The sequence below is a fragment of the Dermacentor variabilis genome, chromosome 2 (genome assembly GCF_050947875.1).
Source record: "Dermacentor variabilis isolate Ectoservices chromosome 2, ASM5094787v1, whole genome shotgun sequence".
In the NCBI taxonomy this organism is placed as follows: Eukaryota; Metazoa; Arthropoda; class Arachnida; order Ixodida; family Ixodidae; genus Dermacentor; species Dermacentor variabilis.
This window is the reverse complement of record NC_134569.1, coordinates 60,475,265-60,502,319: the sequence shown is the minus strand read 5'-3', so window position 1 is coordinate 60,502,319 and position 27,055 is coordinate 60,475,265. Positions and strand designations below refer to the sequence as shown.

General features: G+C 48.6%; 2 protein-coding genes across 6 annotated transcripts in view; one reads left to right on the top strand and one right to left on the bottom strand.

Moving 5' to 3' along the window:
- Elp1 (elongator complex protein 1) overlaps nt 1-27,055 on the top strand; it is a 230,558-nt gene that overhangs the window by 138,760 nt on the left and 64,743 nt on the right. The window lies entirely within an intron of this gene.
- Nucleotides 1-27,055, bottom strand: part of LOC142571959 (polyamine deacetylase HDAC10-like) — a 62,882-nt gene that overhangs the window by 31,983 nt on the left and 3,844 nt on the right. For 3 of the 5 annotated variants that reach the window (XM_075680712.1, XM_075680713.1, XM_075680714.1), the window contains 5 exons: nt 24,304-24,379; nt 20,680-20,767; nt 19,902-19,942; nt 17,700-17,799; nt 16,408-16,479 (listed from right to left, as the gene is read on the bottom strand). In XM_075680712.1, coding sequence (XP_075536827.1) covers nt 16,408-16,479; nt 17,700-17,799; nt 19,902-19,942; nt 20,680-20,767; nt 24,304-24,365 — 363 coding nt within the window. In that variant the 5' untranslated portion in view covers nt 24,366-24,379. Of the gene's footprint in view, nt 1-16,407; nt 16,480-17,699; nt 17,800-19,901; nt 19,943-20,679; nt 20,768-24,303; nt 24,380-25,736; nt 25,893-27,055 lie in introns of those variants that run through there. The other 2 variants (XM_075680711.1, XM_075680715.1) reach the window with 1 other exon arrangement.

The window sequence follows — 27,055 nt, the reverse complement described above, 5'->3', positions numbered from 1 at the left end:
ATCCCTCGTGCGACGCCGATGCTGCTGCCGCTACAAGCTCATACAGCGGCTGGTTGAAAATCGCGGCGGCGTCCAACATAAGGTTAAAGATATTACTAAAGGAGATCCTCAGCGAAGAAGGGTTGGCAGAGCGATGTCGTATACACGCCGAAAGGGCTCGACAACGTTATACTGCCACCCAATTTTTAAAAATTATTATTATACGCTGGGAAACCCATTCTCCCCGGCAGCTCCCAGTAGACAGTGCCAGGGACATTGGTGGGAAGCCATCTTTTATTCCTTTCAAAATCGGGCAGTCTCCGGCTATTGCAATAAAAAAAAAATGACAATCCTGTTCGGCATATTAATGAATCTTTAGTCCATAGCGTGTACATTTTTTTGCGTGCGAGTTTTCGCGATTTCGTGACGTCGCGTCACAGACATTTCGCGATATATTGGCTGGCGCGGACGTTGCAAACGAACAAAGTGTGACGCAACTGTCTCGCTAATCTGGAGATACCGAGAGCCAGCGCGTGGGTGAATCTTCCCTCTTGATTACATGCCGTGCTCATGCCGTGCCCCCCCCCCCCCCCCATTTCTTTTTCTTGATTTCAACTAGGATGTCATTAACTCGCGTTTGTTCCCTCACCCAATCTGCTCTTTTCTTATCCCTTAACGTTACACCCATCCTTCTTCTTTCCATAGCTCGTTGCGTCGTCCTCAACTTAAGTAGAACCCTTTTCGTAAGCCGCCCGGTTTCTGCCCAGTACGTGAGTACTGGTAAGACACAACTGGTTATACACGTTTCTCTTGAGCGATAATGGCAACTTGCTGTTCTTGATCTGAGAATGCCTGCCAAACGCACCCCAGCGCATTCTTATTCTTCTGATTATTTCAGTCTCATGATCAGGATCCGCCGTCACTATCTGCCCTAAGTAGATGTATTCCCTTACCACTTCCAGTGCCTCGCTACCTATTGTAAATTGCCGTTCTCTTCCGAGACTGTTAAACATTACTTTAGTTTTCTGCAGATTAATTTTTAGACCTACTCTTCTGCTTTGCCTCTCCAGGTCAGTGAGCATGCATTGCAATTGGTCCCCTGAGTTACTAAGCTAGGCAACATCATCAGCGAATCGCAAGTTACTAAGGTATTCTCCATTAACTTTTATCCCCAATTCTTCCCAATCCAGGTCTCTGAATACCTCCTGTAAACACGCTGTGAATAGCATTGGAGAGATCGTATCTCCCTGCTTGACGCCTTTCTTTATGGGGATTTTGATGCCTTTTTTATGGAGGACTACGATGGCTGTGGAGCCGCTATAGATATCTTTCAGTATTTTTACATACGGCTGGTCTACACCCTGATTCCGTAATGCCTCCATGACAGCTGAGGTTTCGACAGAATCGAACGCTTTCTCGTAATCAATGAAAGCTATATATAAGGGTTGATTATATTCCGCACATTTCTCTATCCCCTGGTTGATAGTGTTGATAGATTAATAGTTTTCATAGATTGATAGGTTGATAGCCTCAATTCGCTCTTTCATATTCTTCGCTCGTTCGCTCGGGCAGCTGGCCAACACCAACGCTAGCGTCAGGAACGGGCCTCTAAGGCTGCGCTCTAAAAGGCTTAGAATCATAAACAATTACTTTCCTTTTGTTCATCCTAATCAAGCATCATCACTGGGTATACGTCACGTAATATCGGCAGTTTTCGTCGTTTTTCGCGAAGCGGGAGTGGCCCGAGAAACCTTTGACCAATGGGGGAGGTCTAGAAATGGAATAGGAACAGATTGTAATAGCTTTACGTCATATAGCGCCCCTGTGGCTGGCACACACACCCAACGTAAAGTCTGCCGCCTCGCACTATACAGGACAGATAGATACACTGAAAAGGGAAGGAAGAAAAGGTACAATGCGGGCACTTGCTCGAACACATGTATTTAAAACAACGTGGAAGTTTTAGAGCAAGGTAAGCAGTAAAAGAAAGAGCGAGAGATGCGAAGGTGAGGGGTCTCGACAAGATACCCTCAAGTAGCACACGTCGCGTCAAGAAAATGCGCAGCCCCAGAAAGTTATTCGTAGCCTAACGGTTACAGGTAAACAACAGACAGGTTGTGCCGTGCTTGCTGACTGAGCGGTTGAGTTTCAGCGTAGTTCTAACGCTTGCCGGGAACGAGAACAAAAATGTGAACTCTCCCGAAGTCACTTTGCAGTGTCCCGTGCGAACCTGAACGAGAGAACGAGGCCTTCTCTGTGCGCTGCGCTCAAGAAACGTCGAGGGACGCCCGACTTCGGTTATGAGCATCATCGAGCGACATCCCTCCGGACAGCGGATGCAGTCCCCTGTCCATCGGGATCTCCTTTCCCCGGCGGGGCGGTCTGTTGCGTTTCGCCTGCGACACGTGGTTTTGCCGGCGCGACTGCGGCGGGGCGGCAGACATTTTGGCCCGATCGTCGTCGCCGCAACGCTCCCCGCCAGGTGTTTCCAGGCGCGACTGCGGCGATGCGACCGCAAAGGATCACCCTCTCCTTCCAGTCATTGTGCCCGAACCAGGCGATGCGAAAGCAGGGATCACCCTCTCATTACAGTCATTGTGCCCGACCGGCAGCGCTACGACAGTGTGCTACGACATTGTGCTACGACATTGTGCTACGACAGCGCTACGACATTGTACATTCACGTGCTCGTCTATTGAGGGGTTCCTTCTTGCCCTCAACTGCGAGAGTATAAAAACAGCTGCCCCCGGACGCCAAAAAGGAGGGCTCCGATTTCTTCTGTTGAGTAAAGTGCTCTCCCGTCTCTCTACTTCGGTCAACCTGACCGCCAACTCTTTGCAATGTTAAAATAAACAAGTTGTTTTGTTGTTACCAGTCGACTCAGGCTTTGCCGGGACCTTCGGATGCTTCCAGTTGTACCCCAGGCCGCCAGGCCAACGCTACCCTTGGGGCTTGCGACCCAGGTACAGCCACGGGCGTCAGCGCCGAGTTCCCAACAGATCGTACCAGCGGTGCGATCCAAACATCTGGTTGGCAGCGGTGAGATCGCCTCCGACTTCAAACAACTGTCTGCCAGCGGTGAGATCGCGACAACGGAGGCCAGCAGCGAAGAGATGCAGTTGACTGTATGCTGAGCAGCTCAACGACGATCCGGGAGCAGTGCAACGAGCCCTGTGTGACGACTGGTTGCCTGCAGCGGAACGACTGCGCGGAATTCCTGCCTGCGAGGTTTGGTGAGTGCGGGACTTTCTTCTTCTGAGCTTTGCCAGGCTTTTGTTAGTGTTAGAAACAGAGCTGGTAATTGTGGTTGTCGTTGCTGCCGGGTTAGTTTGCGGCAAGACAATAGTAAGCAGTAGAGAAAGCAGCATTCAGAGCAGCCATGGATTTGAAGTCGTTGCGCAAACCGAAATTGTTGGAGCTTGCAAGAGAGTTGGGTCTGGATGTCTCGGACAAACTCAGAAAACCTGAACTGCTAAAGGCAATTCTTGAGTTAGAGGCTGAGGATGACGAGCTGTCGGAATGCCTTGAGACCATTGAGGAGAGGGAGACTGCAAAAAGACAGGAGCGTGAACGTAAAGAACAAAGAGCGAGAGCAACAAGAGCGTGACCGTCAACACGCTTTGGAAATGAAGCGTCTCGAGATAGAGATGGAACGCGCTCGTAATGGAAGTCAGGCACACGGTGCAGGAGAACGCGTATTGTTCAAAATGACTGACCTGATGCGGCCGTTTAAGCTTGGAGAGGACATTGGTTTGTTCCTGGTTAACTTTGAGCGAACGTGCGAGAAGCAGGGGTTCTCTCGGGAAACGTGGCCACAGCGCTTGCTCACTTTGTTACCCGGCGAGGCGGCCGACGTAGTCGCTCGCTTGGATAGAGAGGAGGCAGAGGATTTCGACAAAGTAAAATCGAGTCTGCTAAAAAAGTACCGGCTGTCTGCGGAGGCGTTCCGTCGGAAGTTTCGGGAAAATGAGAAAGGCAGAAGTGAGTCATATACAGAGTTTGCGTATAGGCTTATGTCGAACATGCAGGAGTGGCTCAAAGAAGAGAAAGCGTTTGGTGACCACGATAAAGTTCTGCAGTGCTTCGGGCTAGAACAGTTTTATAGTCGGTTACCGGAGAACGTGCGATACTGGGTCTTGGATAGGCCAGACGTTTGTACGGTGGCTAAAGCCGCTGAGCTAGCCGAGGAGTTTGTGACGCGTCGGGCTCGCGGAGCTAAGGACGGTCAAAAGGGTGAATTTGACTCGAAGTTTGAGAGGCCGAAGTTCACGCCCATGAGATTAAAGGGGGACACGCGTAGTGCGGATGCGAGTGAAAGCAGTCCGACCAGACGTAAAGAGACGGCGGCAGCCAAACGCAGAAAGCGGTTCGAGATGAGGCGAGCGGGCGTTTGTTATACGTGCCAGAAGCCGGGTCACTTTTCGGCGCAGTGTCCGGAAACAACACCAAAAGTTGTGTTTTTTTCATTAGGCAGCACTGACGAGAACATGAAGCTTCTCGAGCCTTACATGCGAGACCTCCTCGTGAACGGGAAAGAGTGCCGAGTGCTTCGCGATTCCGCAGCTACGATGGATGTAGTTCACCCGTCTTACGTAGAACCCCATATGTTCACGGGCGAGTGCGCGTGGATCAAGCAAGCCGTGGAAGCTCATAGCGTGTGTCTGCCGGTAGCAAAAGTGCTTATTGAAGGACCTTTCGGAGCGCTTGAGACGGAGGCGGCAGTGTCATCTATGCTGCCACCCCAGTACCCGTACCTATTTTCAAACAGGTCCGATCACCTCCTGCGCGAGAAGGGGCTTTTGTTTGGTGAGGCTAGCGTTCAGGCCTTAACCAGATCGAAGGTTCGGGAGCTCGCTGCAAAGGCGGTAGTTGCGGGGCCGATGTTATCAAACAACGAAAAAGGGTCAGAGGCGCAGCAAGCCGATATTCAGAGCACGCCCGAACTGAATAAAATTGAGCCTGTAGCGTTGAAGGCGCCAGATACTGGAGAGGAAACGCCCGACACGGGAAAGTTAGAAGAGCTATCTAATGATTTGCTCATCGCGCCTACGTCAGACGGACTTGATAGGTTGCTAAAAGTCAGCCGGTCGGCTTTGATAGCCGAGCAAAAGAAGGATGGTAGCCTAGAAAACATACGCTGCAATGTCAAGGAAGGTATCGCCAGGAAAAATGCGCGTTTTGTGGAAAGAGGTGGAGTCCTGTACCGGAAGTATCTAGACCGCAGAGGAGTGGAGTTCGATCAGCTGATCGTGCCTCAATGCTATCGTCAGGATCTGTTGCGCTTGACGCATGGGGGTTCGTGGTCCGGACACCTAGGAGTTAAGAAAACTAAGGACCGTCTCTTGCAAGAGTACTATTGGCCAGGGTGTTTTCGGGACGCAGACCATTTCGTGAGGACATGTGACACTTGTCAGCGGGTGGGCAAACCAGGGGACAAATCAAGGGCGCCGTTGAAATTGGTACCTATCATAACGGAGCCTTTTAGACGGCTCGTTATTGATACAGTGGGACCTCTGCCGGTAACAGCCACGGGGTACAGACACATTTTGACTGTGATCTGCCCAGCGACAAAGTTCCCTGAAGCAGTGCCGCTTAAGGAACTCAGCTCAGTTGAGATAGTTAATGCACTACTGTCCATATTTGCGCGAGTTGGTTTCCCTGCGGAAATCCAATCAGATCAGGGCACAGTGTTTACTAGCGCTTTGACGACAACTTTTCTCGAAAGGTGTGGGGTAAAGCTGTTACACAGCTCAGTGTACCACCCACAGTCGAATTCCGTTGAGAAGCTCCACTCCGTCATGAAGCGCGTGTTGAGAGCGTTGTGTTTTGAACATCGAACTGACTGGGAGCTGTGTCTGCCTGGGGTGATGTTTGCTTTAAGGACCGCGCCGCATGCGGCTACGGGGTTTTCGCCAGCTGAACTGGTGTACGGTCGCTCGCTTCGGTCTCCGCTTCGCATGTTTCGAGAATCATGGGAAGGCAGGGGCGACGACCCAGTCGTGGTGGAGTACGTACTTAAGCTCCTCGAACGCTTAAGAAGGGCACAGGAGTTGTCAGGTGAAGCAATGACAAAGGCCCAGCAGAGGGCCAAGGTTTATTATGATCGGACAGCCAGGGCCCGTCGTTTTGAGGTGGGCGATGAGGTCATGATATTGCGCACATCGCTAAACAACAAACTAGACGTGCAGTGGGAGGGCCCAGCACGAATTGTTCAGAAACTGTCGGACGTTAACTACGTGGTAAGTCTGCCAGGAAAGCGGAAAGCACAGCAAGTTTACCACTGTAATCTGCTCAAACCTTATAGACAAAGGGAAGCAGTGGTGTGCATGATGGTAAACGTTCCTGAAGAGCTTCCGGTCGAGCTTCCAGGACTAGGCTCAGTGACGAACAGGGAAGACACCGGTCAAGTCATTAGTGACCTTATCAGTAAAGCACCGCTGTCGCCCGAGAAGAAAACCGAACTACACCAGCTATTACAAGAGTTTCAAGGTCTGTTCTCTGAGAGGCCTGGTAGGACTTCTGTACTTACTCATGATATAGAACTTACCTCCCCAGAGCCAGTACGATCCAAGGCGTATCGGGTGTCACCCCGCCAGAGCGATATTATGGAGGCTGAGGTAAAGAAAATGCTACAGCTCGGTGTTATTGAGGCAGGTGAGAGTGATTATACCTCCCCTTTGATTTTAGTTGAGGTACCGGGCAAGGAACCTCGTCCTTGCGTCGACTACCGCAGGCTTAATTCCATCACTAAGGATCAAATTTATCCGATCCCTAACATCGAGGAGCGCCTTGAGAAAGTTAGTAGCGCTCAGTTTATTTCCACCCTAGATCTTGTCAGGGGTTATTGGCAGGTTCCACTTACAGAAGAGGCTAGTAGGTATGCGGCGTTCATTTCACCAATGGGAACATTCCGTCCTAAAGTGTTGAGTTTTGGTTTGAAGAACGCGCCATACTGTTTTTCAAGCCTCATGGATAAAGTGTTGCGGGGACAGCAAGAATTCGCTTTACCGTATCTAGACGACGTAGCGATATTCTCCGCATCCTGGTCTGAGCATATGACACACTTGCGGGCAGTGCTAACCCGCCTGCGCGAAGCGGGCTTGACAGTCAAGGCTCCTAAGTGCCAGTTAGCACAGGCCGAGGTTGTCTACCTCGGTCACGCGATTGGTCAGGGTCGTCGCCGCCCCTCTGAAATAAAAGTGGCCGCTGTGCGAGACTTTCCGCAACCGCGCACAAAGACCGATATTCGGTCGTTCTTAGGCGTCGCCGGCTACTATCAGAGGTACATTCCCAGGTACTCTGATATCGCGGCTCCCCTGACGGATGCTCTAAGAAAGTCAGAGCCTCAAACAGTCGTCTGGGACGAGACAAAGGAAAGAGCTTTTAGCGCCCTAAAGAGTGCCCTAACAAGCCAGCCTGTGCTACGATCACCAGACTATACAAAAGGGTTCGTTGTTCAATGCGATGCTAGTGAGCGAGGCATGGGCGTTGTACTGTGCCAACGGGAAAATGGAGAAGTAGAACACCCCGTCCTGTATGCTAGTCGTAAGCTGACCAGTCGTGAGCAGGCGTATAGCGCCACCGAGAAAGAGTGTGCGTGTCTCGCGTGGGCCGTTCAGAAATTGTCATGCTATCTAGCCGGCTCGAGGTTTATCATTGAGACGGATCACTGCCCTCTCCAATGGCTGCAGACCATCTCTCCCAAAAATGGCCGCCTCCTGCGCTGGAGCCTCGCTTTACAACAATATTCCTTTGAGGTGCGTTACAAAAAGGGGAGTCTCAACGGTAACGCCGATGGCTTAAGTCGAAGCCCCTAACGTAGGAATCAGCCTCAAAATTGTTGGTTACTGATGTTTTTCTTCCTGAGGCAGGATTTTTTTTAACATATTGCTTTTGTTTAGTGTTTCAAAGTGATGATATGCTTTCTAGTGCAATTTTCCAATTTGTGGACGCGTTCTGAGTGATGCTAGACTACTGTAAGGAACTATGCAGTGGTATAAAAAGGGGAAAGAGCCTGGCAGGGCTTAGTGAGGGTTGTGCCGTGCTTGCTGACTGAGCGGTTGAGTTTCAGCGTAGTTCTAACGCTTGCCGGGAACGAGAACAAAAATGTGAACTCTCCCGAAGTCACTTTGCAGTGTCCCGTGCGAACCTGAACGAGAGAACGAGGCCTTCTCTGTGCGCTGCGCTCAAGAAACGTCGAGGGACGCCCGACTTCGGTTATGAGCATCATCGAGCGACATCCCTCCGGACAGCGGATGCAGTCCCCTGTCCATCGGGATCTCCTTTCCCCGGCGGGGCGGTCTGTTGCGTTTCGCCTGCGACACGTGGTTTTGCCGGCGCGACTGCGGCGGGGCGGCAGACATTTTGGCCCGATCGTCGTCGCCGCAACGCTCCCCGCCAGGTGTTTCCAGGCGCGACTGCGGCGATGCGACCGCAAAGGATCACCCTCTCCTTCCAGTCATTGTGCCCGAACCAGGCGATGCGAAAGCAGGGATCACCCTCTCATTACAGTCATTGTGCCCGACCGGCAGCGCTACGACAGTGTGCTACGACATTGTGCTACGACATTGTGCTACGACAGCGCTACGACATTGTACATTCACGTGCTCGTCTATTGAGGGGTTCCTTCTTGCCCTCAACTGCGAGAGTATAAAAACAGCTGCCCCCGGACGCCAAAAAGGAGGGCTCCGATTTCTTCTGTTGAGTAAAGTGCTCTCCCGTCTCTCTACTTCGGTCAACCTGACCGCCAACTCTTTGCAATGTTAAAATAAACAAGTTGTTTTGTTGTTACCAGTCGACTCAGGCTTTGCCGGGACCTTCGGATGCTTCCAGTTGTACCCCAGGCCGCCAGGCCAACGCTACCCTTGGGGCTTGCGACCCAGGTACAGCCACGGGCGTCAGCGCCGAGTTCCCAACAGATCGTACCAGCGGTGCGATCCAAACACCGCTTTGAACGAAGCCCTGGCGTCTGTTGCATCCTCGCCGGCTTTACCGCGCGTCGTAAGCGAAACGTAACACGGGGTATAAAATGCGTCATTTAGAGCTTGCCGCTCTTTACCTTCAAACCGCACAATTTAAGTGACCTATCACACTATTTGTCTACTTCCCTTGATTGGAAAATTGTACTAGGGAGAGGTACAATGGAGGGAAAGAAAACGCCAACCGAGTGCCCATTATATAGTTGATGGCCCGACAAAAAGAGGCAGCAATCAGATCGCTCGATTTTCTCGAGCGTGTACACTGCAGTCCTGGCGCGTTGTTCTATCAACGAAAGTCTTTATTTTGTTTCTTCACTTCTCGCGCTACCCTTACGCAAAATTTTAGCACAGCACTTCTGATTCTTCACTGTAGTAAAATTATTTGATTGTCGCTCTAATGGAGAGGCAGAACGCGAGCGTTAAAATAAATTTTATGAAGCACATTTTTTGTTACCGCTCTAAAATATTTCCTCACTCTTGTCTGGGGTGGTCTGGATGCAAGAGAGGGACATTCAGTACTGGATTTTTCGGAAATTACATGCAAAGAGCATGTGATTACACTTAATTTGGGAAAACCCACAAGAAATACGAGCGTACTAAAAGTGATAAAAAGCTTCCGTGAAATTTCGCCAGTGTCAAGAAAAAGAAACTAAAAACTAATGGAGAGAATGCAGAGCTGCGCTCAATTCTCAGACCACCCACAGGCGAGGCCAAGTTGTTGACAAAGGCTGGCAGAAGGCTGATATAGCCTTGCAAAAAAATGTCGAAATTGGAAGGCCAGAGAAAGCGAAGGCGAAGGTATCCAGTCAGCCGCGCAAGCAGCTCGAGAAAAAGTATTCTGCTAGTCATACGACTCGCACCAAAGAAAAGAAAGTGGCGGTGTTTGGTTCGCAAGAATTTCTGTCGCAAGATACCAGCAGAATCTGTGTCTATTCAATCCAGACCTCGCGGCGAGTTGGCTCATGAGGCCTGCTTGGCCGCTGAAGAGACCCGCTAAAATTGGCTCGTTTGCAAGTAATGAATCGTATTATGTTTTGCGGATGTCTCATTTAACCCCTCTAACGGCGCCATGTCTCTCCGGGGGTCGGGGCAAAATGAGACACTTCATACGTCTTAAAATCCTTTTTATTTTTTAGTTCGATTAATTCTAGGGCCGTTATTTTTTCACACCAAGAAGGCAGAGGTTCAATGAGCGTTCTCACTGTATATGTTAATAAGTATCCTTAAAGACACGAAATTACAATTAATTTGTAGATTTCGGTCTTACATTATCGTGCGCCTACACTACTTCTTTACAATAAGATTGTTCACCTTATTAGCGCAAAGGGTATGAAACACTATACGGATTATATGTAATATTGGCTAAAAATTCGCTCCGTCTATCATCATATGCGGGAAGATATAAAGTGTGTTCACGCCCCCCCCCCTCCCGTTCTTTATTTAAATGAAAGGGGAGGGGGCTATTATGACAAAGAGAACTTTAAAAAATCACACAAAGCTCAACCCACGACAATCCAGTCAGAGGATATCAAAGTGCCACGGCGTGTCCCTATGCCTCACTAGAAAGTTGGCTTTGCCGCGAGCTCCTCCGCTCGCATCTTCTAATTGGTCTTTGACGAGTGCCTAACTAAAAGTACACAGATATCGTGCTCAGCAGACGAACGCCATAGCTGTAGAAGTCTGCACGGCGTTTGTTCAGCAGCCCGAACGTAACACAGGGAAGAGAATACCACCACACACGCGTTACCTCAAAGCCGAGGTTGTATTACACGTGACGCGCATATACATATGGAACAGCTCACATGTTGTCAACCCTTGGTCGCAAGCAACAACGAGCCAAGCAAGGGGAAGAAAAAAAAACAAGTAAGAAAACCAAGTCATAACAAACAGGACAAGGATGCTGGGTCACATCCTAGACACGTCAAGAAATTAACTTCCTTGAGCGGTCGCGCATGTATATGTGCGTGTCGCGAGTAATAAACCTTTCGTCGAGTCAGCGCTTTCGTGGCGTGGTCCCGCTTCTGCGCTTTGTGCATTTTATGTTCGTGCCGCACCATTAGGACTCGGTTGTACCGACTCGCCAAAGCAGCTGCGGACATATCCGTCCGTTCTGACGTCGTCGCGATATTTAGCGCAAACAGACGGGAGGAAAGGAAATGTTTCTTAAATACATGAAAACCTTTAGCAGGCATACGCTAGCAGCGTCAGGTGAAAACGAACCCCTAAATGCCCGCAAGGATTTCTATATGCGCCGTTTGGCAAGTGCGCAGATGGTCCGCGCGCTTATTACTCAAGTATACAGAAGTTCACATTGAAACCATTGAAATCATTGAGAAGGCACTCCGCCGGCTATATACCGCGGGTTCCGCTCGCTCTGTTATACACTTATAATTATTGTCGCTTGTGGTTTGGCATCATTTTTTGCGAACGGCTACTATTTATGTATCAGCACGATGGACGGCGCCTCCTGCAGCGCTTGTGATCGCGACGAGACCATAGAACATATCCTATTATACAGTCCCTCTTTTGACAGTGACTGTGTGCCACTTTCAGCCGACCGGACGACAAAGCGTTCACAGTTCTACGAAAAAGCATTGCGGCAGAACTCATCTCGCGATGACTATCGACGGTAATGCGAATAGCATTCGCGCAATGCAGCGACAGGTCATGTTCCCGAAGTCACGTTCATTTCGATGCGTAGTGTTAATTCTGAGAATTCCGTTGATTCGGCTGTGCGCCACGTACTTAGATTTTCTCCCGCTTTGTTACTCGCCAAGTTCGCCCATGAGCATGGAGGCATGACGACGACTGTATGACGTTGACGCAGTGACGATGAAATGAGCAAGAAGGAATGATATCGATGAAACGATAGAGGCCTACAACGACGACGGCACGACGACAACGACATGTGGATATTTGAATTACGACGATTGTATAACGATGACAACGTGACGACGCCAGTGTGGGAGGACGACCGTATGACAACAGCCGGATCAAGAAGTGGCTAGAATGACAAAGATCGCACCATGATGACGACGTTATGATAACGAATGCATGGTGGCGTCTCTGTGACGATGACGCAACGACGACGATGGCACGACAAGGACGTCATAATCACGGCTGAACGAAGACAGCACGACTGCGACAGAACGACAAACAAGGTATGACGTCAATGAATCAACGAAGCTGGTATGCCAACGACGGCGTGACAACAACGGGATTACGATAATGAAGTGATGACGATGATGATGGCATGACGACAACGGTATGACGACGAATGTATGACGGCGATGTACTTGTAGACTGCCGAGCAGCAGGAAACGAAAGAGCGCTTTATTGCGAGAAGCATGTGTGTTTATACACAGGCAGACCAGGCTTGCGCATGCGTATCAAAATATTCTTGATGACGTAGCCACTGGTCACATCTTCCTTCCTTTGAGGAAAAAAAAACAAGATCCCGGCACACACTGGAATGAACACCCCCAACGAAGCGGCTCACGGCGTTGCTCGAGGCCTCACTCACCGAGCAGCATCAGAGGAAGAGCCCCCGCGGGGTACTGCAAATGTCTGGGCATGGGAGGATCGTATGACCAGTTTTCACGACAGCACGGCACACTACCAATTACAAAGACGCATATACCCATTCCCTCACGCTAGGTTAGACAGGACGCAAGCAGTACACTTCAGACAATTACAAACAGACTCTTACAGAAACCCCAGACTCATGCACGCCATGTATCCAGACATGTACACTACAAACAGATGCACATCGTGTGGCGAGGTTGCCACACTAACTCATATGTTATGGGAGTGTCGGGACCTAACAAACAAGTCGGGCAGTGCCGACCCCTCCGTCTCTTCCACCGCCAGCCTCCAGTCACGCTGGATGACCGCACTGCTCAGCTCTGACCTGACAGCACAACTCTGGGCCGTCCAGCGAGCCGAGGAAGCCGCTTCGAGACAAGGTCTCGGAACCGCGTCCGCGGCGGGTGCCCAGACCCACTAAAAGGACGCCGGACTCAAATCTTGTTGATTTGAAATAAAAGTTTACGCTCTCTGTACGAAAGATTGCACAACCAACTAATAAGTCAATTTGCACAGCTTCCGCGGAACTGTCTATGTGTGGCGTTCTGGGAGAGGATACCGTTGCGGCTCTCTACGCTGTCGTGTGCTTCTACGGAGCGCCTCTTGAGGGGCTTGTTGCGCGGTGTTGCTCGGCTGAGGGGAGGATTGAGGGGTCGTTGTCGTACACCCGTTCTGCGGGGGGAAAGCTTGTCCTTCTGTTGATCTCACGTGCTCCCTCGTGCGTCGTAGATGCTGCCCATTCTCTGTTGCAACGACATAAGAGCGCGGTGTACTTGCCGGGCCTATGACAACTGTTGGTGCCCATGTCCTGTGTGTCGTATCATAAACAGTCACCGTGGAGCCCCTGTGAATATCCGGTAGACTTCGCGTTGTTCTGTTGTAGAATACGCGTTGTTTGCGCCTTATTTCGTCGAGTCGCTTTCGGACAATTTCGGTTGGCACGGTTTGCGGTTCGAGGTGGCAGTCAAGTACTGGCAGTTTAGTCCTCGTCTGACGTCCCATGAGTCGTTGTGCGGGCGACTTCAGGCGGTGGTCCCTTGGCATGTTCCTCCATTCTAGCAAGGCACTGTAGAACTCCAGCGTTCCATACCGGCACTCCTTGAGCGGTTTTTTTTTTTTTGCTTCTTGGACAGCCCTTTCAGCCATGCCGTTACCGCGAGGGTAATGCGGACTGGAAGTCTCGGGAACGATGCCCAACTGTGTGGAAAAAACGCGGAAGCACGCACTATTGAAGGGGAGCCATTATCACTGCATATTTTTGCTGGGATGCCATGAGTGACGCAAATCTGCATGCACACGTTTGTCACTGCTTCTGCTGTTGTTCGACGCATCTGCTTGATCTCGAAAAAAAAAGAATAGAAATCTACCATAACAAGGCACTCATCGCTCTCGTGGTAGAAAAGGTCGACTCCGACTACTTGCCACGGCAGAGTAGGTATGTCGTGACTAAGCATGGGTAACCTGGCGTTCCTGTTCTTGTACCTTTGACAAAGTAGGCACGTCTTCGCGAGAGCTGCAATATCCGCCCACATTCCAGGCCAGTAGATTACTTCTTTGGCTCTTGCTTTCATTTTTTCTTCACCCCCGTGCGCCGCGTGGAGTAGACGAAGTACCTCTTGTCGTTTTGTGGGGGGAATGACGAGCTTGTTGCTTCTTAGGAGGAGACCGTCTTCGACATGGAGTTCGTCGCGGTAATTCCAGTACGCGCGTACGGCCTCCGATACCTGTTGCTTCCTCTCGGGCCATTCGTTGCTTGCGTAGCTACACAATTCAGTCATTGTTGCATCTTTCAGTAGATCTTCACGGATTCCCTGCAGTTGCCGATCGGAGACTGGAAGCGAAGAAAGAGCATGTACTTGAAAATCCATCGATTCTTCCTTCAGCTCCGTCTTGTTCGGAAAGCGTGACAGCGCATCCGCTAGGAACAGTTCTTTTCCTGGCTTGTAGGTCACTCTTATGAGGAACCTCTGAAGAATGAGTCTCATACGCTGCAAGCGTAACGGGCACTCGCACAGCTGTTTCTTAAATATTGACTCTAGGGGGCGATGATCGGATTCGATGATGACCTCTGGCTGCCCTAGCAAGTAATAATAATATTTGGGGTTTTACGTGCCAAAACCACTTTCTGATTATGAGGCACGCCGTAGTGGAGGACTCCGCAAATTTTGACCACCCGGGGTTCTTTAACGTGCACCTAAATCTAAGCACGCGGGTGTTTTCGCATTTCGCCCCCATCGAAATGCGGCCGCCGTGGCCGGGATTCCATCCCGCGACCTCGTGCTCAGCAGCCCAACGCCATAGCCACTGAGCAACCTCGGCGGGTGCCCTAGCAAGTAGTCTTCAAACCTTGCGCACCCGTGAACAACGGCTAGCATTTCTTTCTCGATTTGCGCATATTTCTTTTGCGCTTCGGTAAGCGACCGTGATGAGTAGGCGAGTGGGTGTCCGTTTTGCAAAAGAACTGCCCCCACCCCTTTCTGGCTTGCATCTACTGACAACGTCAGCGGTATTCCTTTCTCGAAATAGGCGAAAACAGGTGCCTTTGTTAGACAGGCGCGAAGGCCTTGGAAGCTTTGCTCAGTCTCTTCTGTCCAGAGCCACGCCGTGTTCTTTTTCAATAGTTCCCGGAGGGGCGCGGACAGGGAAGACATGTTGGGGATGAAGCGCGCCACGAAGTTAATCATCCCACTTCTGACACCATGTAGACTGCCGAGCAGCAGGAAACGAAAGAGCGCTTTATTGCGAGAAGCATGTGTGTTTATACACAGGCAGACCAGGCTTGCGCATTCGTATCAAAATATTCTTGATGACGTAGCCACTGGTCACAGTACTGACGACGACGGAAAGACAATGGCATGAGGCCAATTGGATGACGACGAGTATATGAAAGCAGTGGCGTGAAGTTGACTGTGTCACGATACAATGACAATGGTGATGATGACAATGGTAAAACGACAGCGTGACAACGACGGTATGACAACGACTGTGTGACGACGATGGCATGGTGGCCACTACATGACGAGAGTGAAATGACAAAGCTGGAATGACGACGATGCATTGACCACGAAGGCATCGCGACCCCGATCCTAGTCATCCAAGCAATTAGGACCACTGGGTAGGAGTAGAAGGCGTGACGACGACAGCACGACGAGAGTGATACCCACGAAGCTGGAATGACGACGATTGGACGATCGCGACGGCACCCCTATGGTGGTGTGACAAAGAATAATTCATGACGACTGTAAACGAGTGACGACCACGACGGCATCACGACCAGAGGCGGACAGACAGACAGACAGACAGACAGACAGACAGACAGACTGAATAATAATCGTTAATATAAATTGTAGGTCTATGTTATGAAAAACTTAAAGTTAATATTTTTCATGGTAAGGAAAACCAAACTGATAAAATTAACATGTAGCCCCTTTTCGCTTACAAAATTAAATACGGCATCCCCACGTTCCTATTGCAGTATCCTAGCGCCGGCGCCTCAAGGGATGGCATAACAGCAGGTCCAAACGCACTTAGCACCACCGGATATGCAAAGTTTCTAGCCTATAAAGCGCACATAACGGAACAGCTCTAGCATATTCTGGAGTAGATCCGAAATAAGTGTCATAGACAAGAAACTTTGTATCCTGTGATGCTAAGTGCGTTTGGAATTGATAGCTGAAGCCCATGTGTAACAGTAACCAGCTTGTTTAGTCAGTAATGTTACTAACTCTGTCATTACCGACTGTGGTTATACCAAGGTGGCAAACAGTGTGACAACCGGGTAGTAAGGACAACAACCTTCTATTTAAAGGAGTGTATTCCACCAAAGAGGGAAAATAGCGAAATAAAGGAATTCTGTCAAACTCACTTTTCCAGACACGACTCCGTCGACAGCCTGGAGCAAGCAGCCGCACGCAAGACGGGCGCACTGATTCGTTTCCTGCGCATAGCGTGACACAAAGAAACACCCACAGCTTTTACGCCATATTTCATGGATCGCTATCTAAAAAACAAAACGAGAAAACAAATTGAACGGTGAACGAACTTGGCGTGAGCAGTTGAGTCGACCAGTCAGCTAGTTCTCGTGGACACTAACTTGACAAATTCTCCGCGAACACTGATTTATATCTATTTTTTAAGTTTTCTTACGTTCCCAAGACCTGGTCATACTTATGTAGTTCTTGCACACACTTACCTTTCTTTATTCCTATAATTTGTCCGTTTATTATTATTTTTCTACTCCATATTTCTGCTGCTTATGGACTTACTCTTTAGCATTTTGGTTATTTTGTTACATAGACCTTTTGGCAATGCTTTGCCACTTCATTACCTGTCATTCTTTTCTTAAATTCTTCTTAGCTAAAATTTTGGGATAACCGGTTCTTTTCGGTGCCAAATTTTCGATGTTTCACGTATAATAAAGAAGTGAGCAAGTGATGCGTAAGAGTTGGAGGTTTCACCAGTTCGTGAACTTTTCAACTTCGGCATAAAACACACCGCACGCCATCAAACGACGGTTGTTTAGCGAGTTAGCGAATGTGTAAGCTGTCGAACGCCTGGTCGTTATATAGAATGCTTATGAGGCAGTGAATATAAATGAGTGAAAGAGCGTGTTAATTAATTGGGGGGAGCGGAGGGAGAGGTGCAGAACGTTCGACAGTTAGCCGGGCGATGTTAGGGATCGATAGTCGTGCGATGCGTAGAACAGATAACAGGTAGTCTACAAGAATAACAGAATGGGCGCGAAAAGAATGGAGACACAGTCGAGGATGGCAGAGAGGATTAGATGGAAGGAGAATATTAGGAAATTGACAGGAGTACGATGTTGTCAATAAGCACAAGGAATGGGTAATTGGAGATAGGTAATTGGGAGAGGCCTTCGTCCTGCAGTGGGCATAACAAAGGCTGGCGATGATGGTGATTATGTTGACAATTATGATGATACCGCTAATGCGTCGAAGTACATACTTATGCACCACAGTGTGCTCAAACGAATAGGCCTTGTTCCACACACAGGAAATACAGTCCTACTGTTTGGGCTCAGAAGGAAAGATAACATCCTCAATATTATGAAGGTATTAGGTCAATGTGTAAGATGATGCAGCGGAGTCTGGGAGAGTTCCTTAGCAGCAGAAACTGCGCCAGCTGGCAATCACGCACCTGGCATATGCTGGTCACAGGATCGAGGCGGTGGTTCTCCAGTGTCACTTCCACCAGGGACATACTCTCTGTCGCCCTGACCAACTCGATGTGCTCCTTCCTGGGAATCAAAGCACACACAGGATGGAGTGGGTGTAGGTGGGAGTCGCAGCACGGGATGGGGAACAGGATCATTCTCCTACGGTCTTGGACATTCTGTGAGCATAGCCCTTTAGTCAGGGTGCAGACATTTCTGTACGCAATGTGTACTTGCCTGTTCTGTCTAGTCGTGGGAAAAAGACAACGAACATTGAGATCCGGGTCAGTTCTGCTTATACCTCTGCTTATCCAACGTCACTCGAGTTCACTTCAGACTGCCGAGCGTTGTTACAGATGTAACCTTTACTAAAGGCACTGCTGTGTTTGACCCTGGGATGTTAGGCACGCCCTGTTCCGTCAGCTGTAGTGAAGGAATGGCCTTTCCTCCCTCGAAATGCCTGTAGCCAATGTTTAGCATGTACAGTCAACAGCAAAAGTTTGCGGGATGTGCGAGCGCGTGGCAAAGCGACCATCCTCCCCTTCTAGCGGTGAGCCCCTGATGTCGAGACCGACGCCTGCACGCATGCGCGTCCCTCCGATACTGCAAGCATGCATGTTTCCGCGCTTCCTCTTGGCGCGCAGGCGATATCCGAATGTAGCCGCGAGGTAGCCCACTTGCGATATGCGCCGTGGCGGCTTCGACGGGCAGAACTTCGTTTAGTATACAACGGAAATCAATTGTCCATTTTTGTCTTGCCGGTCTCCTTCTATATAGCGCGTCTTCTGCCACGCTCTTCTGCGGTAGAACGCACCGTTCGTAAAAAGAAATAAACAACGAAAATTGGCCACGAGAAGGTGCAGCCCAGAAAAAGAAAAAATGACTTGTTGCGTTCGCCACCGGGCCGGCCCCATGCGTCAGCGCTCGTGACTCGACAAAAAGCGGCCGCAAGTTCATGCTTCTAAACACGTTTCACACAGTTTCGCCCGTCAAAGCCGCCACAGCGCATATCGCAAGAGGGCTACCTCGCGGCTACATTCGTATATCGCCGGCGCGCAAGGAGGAAGCGCGGAAATATGCACGCTTGCACTCTGGGAGGGAAGCGCATGCGTGCAGGCGTCGGTCTCGACACCAGGGGGGACCGCTAGAAGGGGAGGAGGGTCGCTTTGCCACGCGCTCGCACATCCCGCAAACTTTTGCTGTTGACTGTACAAGTGCTTTGAGCCGGTGAGTCAACTCTTCCTTTTTCTTTTTTTGAACACGACATGGCTGACTGCACATTAAATAAAACTTTATTTACTCTGTAATTTCGACGACACACCCAAAAAATGCACAGTGTATCATCCTACCATACTGACTTTCTCTCAGTAAAGTCTGTAGAAACTCGTAATAAAATTGTAAAATTTACCGATTCATTGATAGTGCATCATAATCCGTGACTGAAGTGGATAGTGCTACTGAAAGACAAGCGAACCCGCGCATGAAACTGTCAACAAAAATAGAGAGCCTGAAATAGTGAGTATTGCGTCTTTGTCGGACAAAAGTCACCCGTCGCGGTAGCGCAGCGGTCATGGCGTTGCGGTGCTGAGCCGAGCTTGATATCACTGGTTCGAAGCCTGCCGCGGGGCCCGCATATTGGGGTGGCGGTCAAATGCCAGAACGCTCGTGTGCTTACAGTTTAAGTGCACGTTAAAGAACCCCGAGTGGTCAATATATTTCTTTTGGACTAGAGTCCACCTGAAAGTGTGTAGTATTTTCTAATGCGTGGTGCTGTGTCACACGCATCGCAACCTTCAAAAAAGAAAAAAAATGGAAGGGAAGTTTGATGCGTATTATTACGACATTCACGTGACATTTTTGCTTATTTTGTGACTGGCTAACTTTTGGCTCCTCATAAACAAATAAAGGAGTAAACAAATACAATTCTGGCGCTATTGTTCAGAAACTGCAGAGCTTAACGTCATGAAGCTGCGGCGGCACTGGCGTCAGTTTCAGTGTAGTCATACAAGAACAACTTTTTCTCGAGCGGGGAATTAGATACTTCGTAGAAAATATTTTTTTTGCTCGACAAGTATTATAATTAGAAGCTACTTCTGTTTGTCTATAAGTGCGCCTAATGCTCTGCAGACATCGCTCTACGAAATAGTTACAATAATCGCGCTAACAGTTAAAAACGTCATACGCACGTGTGCACCAATCCCAGTTCTTCGTCGGTAGCATAGCGTGACTGGAAGAGAACACGTGACGCCAGGTCATACAAACAATTCGTTCTTGTTACAAGAGTCACCCCGGGCAATCGGCAACGTGTATAAAGCGTGTATACGTGTATACGTGTATACGCGTATGCGTGTAGCCCGCCGTGCATACAAGAAACGATCTGCAGAATATGTCGTCACCTTTGCACGCTGGCACATTGAAATAGGCCGGAGAAGGGAAGGAAGCCTGAACCTGTTCCACTAAAGTGTCGCAGGTGTTATGGGTGGAAATGGAGCAGGATAGGATAAGAAACGGAGGGTGAATATAGAAAGGTGAGGTATTGATAAGGTATTTTGTGTAGGTGAATGGTATCAGGTGCTTAATGGAAAAGAAATGGTCGAATACTAGAAAACGAAAGAAATTGTTACAAAATGGTGCCCCGTATATTGAGAAATTCTGATGACAGCTGCCATCCCGTCCTTCGGCCACTGCCCTGTTGTTCGCCTCGTTTCCATTGTCGTTTCAGAGATTGACAATTGCTCAGTACATGCTACGCACCGTGAACGAGCCTCGTTTGCAACTTTCTTCGTGTCTTTCTTTCGACTGACACCTCATAATCTCTGCATCTTAGCATGTCGAGTATTAAACGAATAATGTACACTTTTAGCAGTTCTAAGCATACATATGAGCGAAAGCAAGCAACGGAGTAAGCAAAATAGAAGAATAAAAGAAAAATAAAGTGGAAGGAGACAAGGCGTTGCACAGAACCTCCAAGATGAGCGCCCTATCCAAAAGTCCTCTCGTCTGCAACAGTTCGTGGGCGACTTGCAGCCTTTTAGGCCTCTCTGGCATCCACCTGCGTATTTTGAGAAAAAGAAACGCTAGTCATAAAAGACAGATAGATAACGGATAAGTAAAAATGGAGAAGATAGGTACGTCCCATTCACTACTTACTTAAGAAAAGGGAATAAGGAGACAGAGGTGAGAAGGTGTACGCGTTTCAACTGAGTCGTAAGGTGGTTTTTTGATGCACTCTCCCTCACGAAGAGAAAACGCCCAGATTCGCATTCAAGAGGCCACAGCATCTAACCATTTCTACCGAGCCTAAAAATGATTTACGAGACCAAATACTCAACGGCAAAGCTAATTTGTATACGCTCGCAGGTGAAATTTATATACGCACGCCCCGAGTAATCCTTCCTTGAGTGAAGATAAATTCGTCGTTCCCTCTCACAGTGGTCGCGAGTGTATACACTGCCCTTACGCGCGAGGATGACGTATTCTCTTCGCGACGCCAGCGCCGATTATTCCCCTAGCGGACCAATAGGAGTATCGAGGGTCGCGTTGGCGTCAGCGCCCGTGTATGTTGATCGCGTGTCGTTGATCAGTTACGTAAATCACCGTGGCCAGTTAATTATGAAAACTGCAGCTCCACTTGTGTCTCTTTTCCAAGAGAGTGCGACACTTATGCGTGTGTGCTACCCGCTGTAGGGCTGCAATGCGGGCTTGTCTGTATGCCACCTTAAATGACTATAGTTTAGCGCAAACAAAACGCTGATACAGGAAGAATATATGAACACACACACACGAGCACGGTGAATCTGTATTGCGTGAGACCATTTTGAGCCGTTTAGATTCGACAAAAGCAAACAAGCTCAAGTCAGAAATCCCACGCCCGGTATACGTCATTTAGTGGCCTTCAAGTGCAAAAACATTTTGCTTAATTTCGGAGACCAGAAAGAAATAGGAAAGAGTAATAAGCCTGTCTTAAGCCTTCAGTCACCTGGTTACTTGTGTATATATCTGCAAGTTATATGACATAAATTGTATCTATCACAGTAATAGATAGCTTCCTATAAGGGAGCTGAGTGCTGAAAGATGTATGCCAGAAACCATGCTGTTCATCAACGCACATATGACGGAAGGGCACAGCTGAAAAATATGGAATGCTCTTCGCAATTTTACTTATGGAATTCATAACGCCAAATCCTAAAGCGTTCCACATGTTCTGTGGCTGGGGTCCGGGGTCTCTCAATTCTTTTTCCCATCAGCCATGCGCTGCATTCGGTTTCCCGTTCCTCGTTTCATTTTTTAACGCGATAGCGTTAAGGAGCTCGTGTCGCAGAAAAGCCGGTGTCGTCGGCGTCGGCGTCGGTGTCGGCGTCGGCGTCCGCGGCGTTGGCCGTGAGCGATAAATCACGGCAGGCACTTCATAAATAAAAAGCAACTTCCAAGATGGGCTGGGTGGGAATCGAACCAGGGTCTCCGGAGTGTGAGACGGAGACGTTACCACTGAGCCACGAGTTCGATGCTTCAAAGCGGTACAAAAGCGCCTCTAGTGAACGCGGTGTTACCTTAGAAGGCTCAGGCGTGCGTCGCTTGCTGAGGCGCGCATTTCGTTGTCGCGCCGAACGCTGCGTTGCTTGACGCTCACCGCGTCCGATGCGGGGCGCGTTGTCGCTGCGCCGTAGCCCAATACCCCTTGGCGGGTCGACGGGAACGCTGTCGCGTTCCACTCTTGAAGGCGAAGCTTAAGCGTCCTCCAATTTTTTTATTTGTTTGTTTCGTCATGCAGCTGTTGAAATAAGGTTGTGTGTGCCTCTCAGTGACCCTCTTTTTTTTTTTACTCGGCGTGTGGTGTTTTTACTACAGCGATGCGCCGAAAAGACAACCGTTCAGGAAAAAAAAAGTATCTGTATGCAAGAAAAGAAATCCCCTTCTCTGAACTTAGCGCAGTTCTACAAAGGGAACAAGTTGGCCTCCTTGAGTATCACCCTGATCCGGGAACCGAACAAGGGACCACCGCCTGAATGAGCAGTTCTTACACAGTGTCTGATCTAACATTTAATCGAAAAGTCGCAGCACTGAAAAATTGAAACAATGAAGAATTCTGCGGCAGTCAATCGGAATACATTATAATTTTTCCTGCTGCGTGCTCCGAAATCGACGGCCTTTCATAGTGAAAAAGCTGCAAGAACACTTGCGACACAAAAACTTCAAGCGAATCTACGCACCTCAGCTAATTCTATCAACGTAAGTTCAGACGGCAACATCAGAAAGTCAATAAACAGGCCGATGAATAATAACTAAACTCATTCCATTTATTGTATAGTTTATATGTAGAAACACAACGAAAACGGAGGGGGAAGGGGGGGAGGGGACAAAACGCAAACAAAAACAAGTAAATGGGAATGGCGACGTCTTTAGTCTGCTATCAGGATTTATCCCATTTTATTCAACCATGCTGTCATATTTCTGCGGGTCTGTTTTATTCCTGCTAGCGTATGCTTTACTTACGAGTGATGCCAAAACTGGTCACAGCAGACAGTAGTTTGTCAGAATAACTGAGTCGCATTTCGTAGAAATATATAGTGCAGTTTAATTTTGCAGATTGTATGCGAGACGTAACATTTATTTGAGTGCGCAATTCGCGCGCATGTGTAGGTGTATTCTCTGCCGTCGAGAAACACGGTCGTATAACCGAACCGAGCATCTAAAGCCGCAATGACGGTATACTGCGCTCGCTGGCGCCGACCTACTACGCTTAGAGACGTATATATAGACGCGTGAAACGCGGGCGCCTGTACAGAACGCTGCCTATATAATTTCCAACCAAAAAGTCAAAAAGCATTCTCCAGCGCCGCGTCGTTTCTCCCTCCACTTTACACATACACAGGGCAGCATACCGTGCGCGTATGTGCGTTAAATATCAAGCAAGCTTACCTTTTTCGCGTCAATTCCTTGTTTTCGTTATATATATATATGTGTATATATATATATATATATATATATATATATATATATATATATATATCGGACACACACACACACACACACACACACACACACATATATATATATATATATATATATATATATATATATATATATATGTGTGTGTGTGTGTGTGTGTGTGTGTGTGTGTGTGTGCGTGTGTGTGTGTGTGTGTGTGTGTGTGTGTGTGTGTGTGTGTGTGTGTGTGTGTGTGTGTGTGTGTGTGTGTGTGTGTGTGTGTGTGTGTGTGTGTGTGTGTGTGTGTGTGTTTGTGTGTCCGTACGTGCGGTATGGTGTTAACTTCGGTTACTTAACGAGCCAGCATAGGGCATCCCTTTGTTTATATTTATTTTCTTTTATTTTCTTCTTTTTGTAATTCATGCGCTTTTGTTTTTCCTGCAAGCTTAGTGTGTGTGTTCGTGTCTCTATGGTAAGTGCATGTATGCGTGTGTTATATGGAGGAAGGTGTAACATCAGTTTCTTAGCTGTGGCTTGTGATAGCCGTCTCTAATGTAGTCTTTCTCATGTTCACTATGTATAAACACCACAGACATTTGTCCGCTACGGATTGTATTCGCAGAAAACGTGGCATGCAAAGAAACATGGTTATTCGCTTACGTTTTCAGCGGATTCCAGTGTTTCAGCATAGCACTGTCAGTTACGTAGCACGTGGCAGCCATTCTGAAAGAGAACTCTGCGCAAAAAAAAAAAAAAGAAGAAGAAGAACACTAAGACGAACTGCAGGGATTGGTAACAGCGCACGAAATAGCAAATGTCTCTCACACCGTGTATTCTGAGCCTTAAGCGCCGGCACAAAGTGAAGAGATTTTTTTGTGATTCCGATAAAGAAGCATTGAAACAAGAACGTAGTTGCGTCTTGTAAGTGTTGATAGCGAGCGCACTTGCTTTTCTAATCAGGGACTGGGCGGAAAATAAGAGTCAGTCACGACGCGGCGAACGTGGAGCCACCATCATTCAGTTTGCGCCGCACACAGGCTCAACGACAAGAGGTTTCCAGCAGCTTTTCGTGGCAAACAATAACGGCATTAAGCGTCGGCGCGTGATACGGCCAGTGATGCTCAACCTCAATACGAACGCTAGCGCACTGATAAGTTCCAACTAGCAGCCAGCACGCTGTGCTTGCAAATACAACTTTCTTCGCGGGTGTGGCAATGTTTTTGTATCTATCTACCGCTTTTTTATCGTCTGTGAAAACTTTCAAAACCATGTAAGCGTCTTTTTAGCGTCCCTCCTGATCGACTAGTGAGCCGATTATTTCCTTTTATTCGCAGAATATTTGTTTTTCACGCTCGATCTGCTACACTTCTGTTCAACACATTTCGGTTCCCACTTATCTCGACATGACGTGAGCATGCTTCGTCGAGAACTAGCCGGCCAGAAGCCACGAGGTCTCGCCAGCTCACATCCTCTTCATCAGCTTGAAACGTGCTCTAGTCTTCACTGTCAGTGCTCAATTTTGTGCAAACGGAGGACAGCCGCGTCTCTACCCGATTAACTGACGAGACCTACAGATCTCGCTACGGTGTATGGAGCAGGCGAGACGAAGCTTCCATCGCTCCACTCACCGCCTGCAAAGCACTTGCCCCGCTGCTCTCATCCCGCCGCAAGCAGTGCAACCAGGCACGGTGGGTCAGCGGCTATGGCGCTGTGCTGCTAAGCACGAAGTCGCGGGATCAAATCCCGCCCATGGTGGCTGTATTTCGATGAGGGCGAAATGCAAAAATGTCCCTCTATACCATGCAGTGGGCGCTCGTTAAACAACCGCAGGTGGTCAAAAGCAATCTGAAGCCCTCCACTGTACGGCGTGCCTCACAATAAAATCTCGGTTTTGGGACGCAAAACCCCAGAATTTAACGTTTAACGCAAGAAGCGCGACGAAAAGTGCACGATAAGGAGGAAAAGTCTCTGACAGAATCTCGGGCCCCACTATTTCTGCGTCTCCATTTTAGGCGCACATAAATGAAACACGCAGCATTAGCAATATAGCCCCTGTCATCGTGGAGTCTACACTGACTTCAAGAAACACCCACCTTAGAGTCAAAGTCGAAGAGATGTGTAACGACGTCCGACTCACTGGATTGTATAGTTATAGACGCGCGTGAAGACACGCTCTTCTTTTTCACTGCTGTAGCCCCTCACTCCGAACGTGTGTACACAGCGGAAGGCGCACAGGCACGCAATGTAACTTAGAGGTGCCTGCTTATCGCGGACGTGTGCGTACTATCGTTTATATAGCATTTGCGCGAATAGCCTGCTTGCGCGCCTGCGTGACATCCAGCTGGCTGCGGCAAAATGCTCCAGACGCTGCAAGCTTCAGCTTTGCTCTTTGCAGGATTAGTGGGGCTGTTCAGCAGAAATGGGTACGCGCGAATGTTACCTTGGTATGCTTCAATGATTATGTTTCAAGTTGTTTTATTTGACTAGTTCTATTCATACTGCTCTGGCGGCAAGCCCGTGCTGCGAAAGCGTGCCACCGTCACACTTGGACGCCTTGTGTGCACATGTATGCGGAGCGCTCTCACTACCGGCTGCTGTGGAAGCCATACTGGCCTTCGCTAAAATACATATAATATTTCGCATAGAGAGCAACTAAAGTGGTGAGAGCTTTTAATGCAGTTCTTCAAGTCCGCAGGGATCCGCGATTATTAACTTGGTAGGCTGCTTCACGCGCGTGCACAACTGTTGCTCTTTCTCTCGCCCTTGTTGTCTTCTCTCTCTCTCTCTCTCTCTCTCTCTCTATATATATATATATATATATATATATATATATATATATATATATATATATATATATATATATATATATATATATAAGAGTCAAGGCCCGAATTCACAAATCTTCTCGGGAACAATCCTAGCGTAACAGATTTCTCTGAATATGTGAATACGGGCCTAGATTCAATCGGAGTTACTGGTATGCAGACTCACGCATTGCATTTTGAACTGACAAAAAAACATGGAATCAAATGTGATTTGTACTCGCATGAATTTGCTCAGGTTTACACTAGCTCCGATTCGTCATCGCTCATTCAGGATCACACTCAGAATCACTCGGACTCACATTTGGCTCTCGGAGGCCCAGACAAACGCCTGGATCCACTCGCTTGGACGTACTAAGAAAGATGAAAACTCACGCGCACCCGAACTTGTTGAATTTCGGACTTCCTGGCTCACTCGAACTGAGACATGGCGTATATGAGTCGGTGCCTTAATGAGTCTCACGGAGGGAACCGACGCTTGAGTACGTTCACTTATCTGTGATGATACTTAAAATAATCATCGTTCTACGTGCTCGCTTAGTAACCGCTTTCTCTGCGGAGCAACGATTCGTCATAAAGTAGATGTTAAT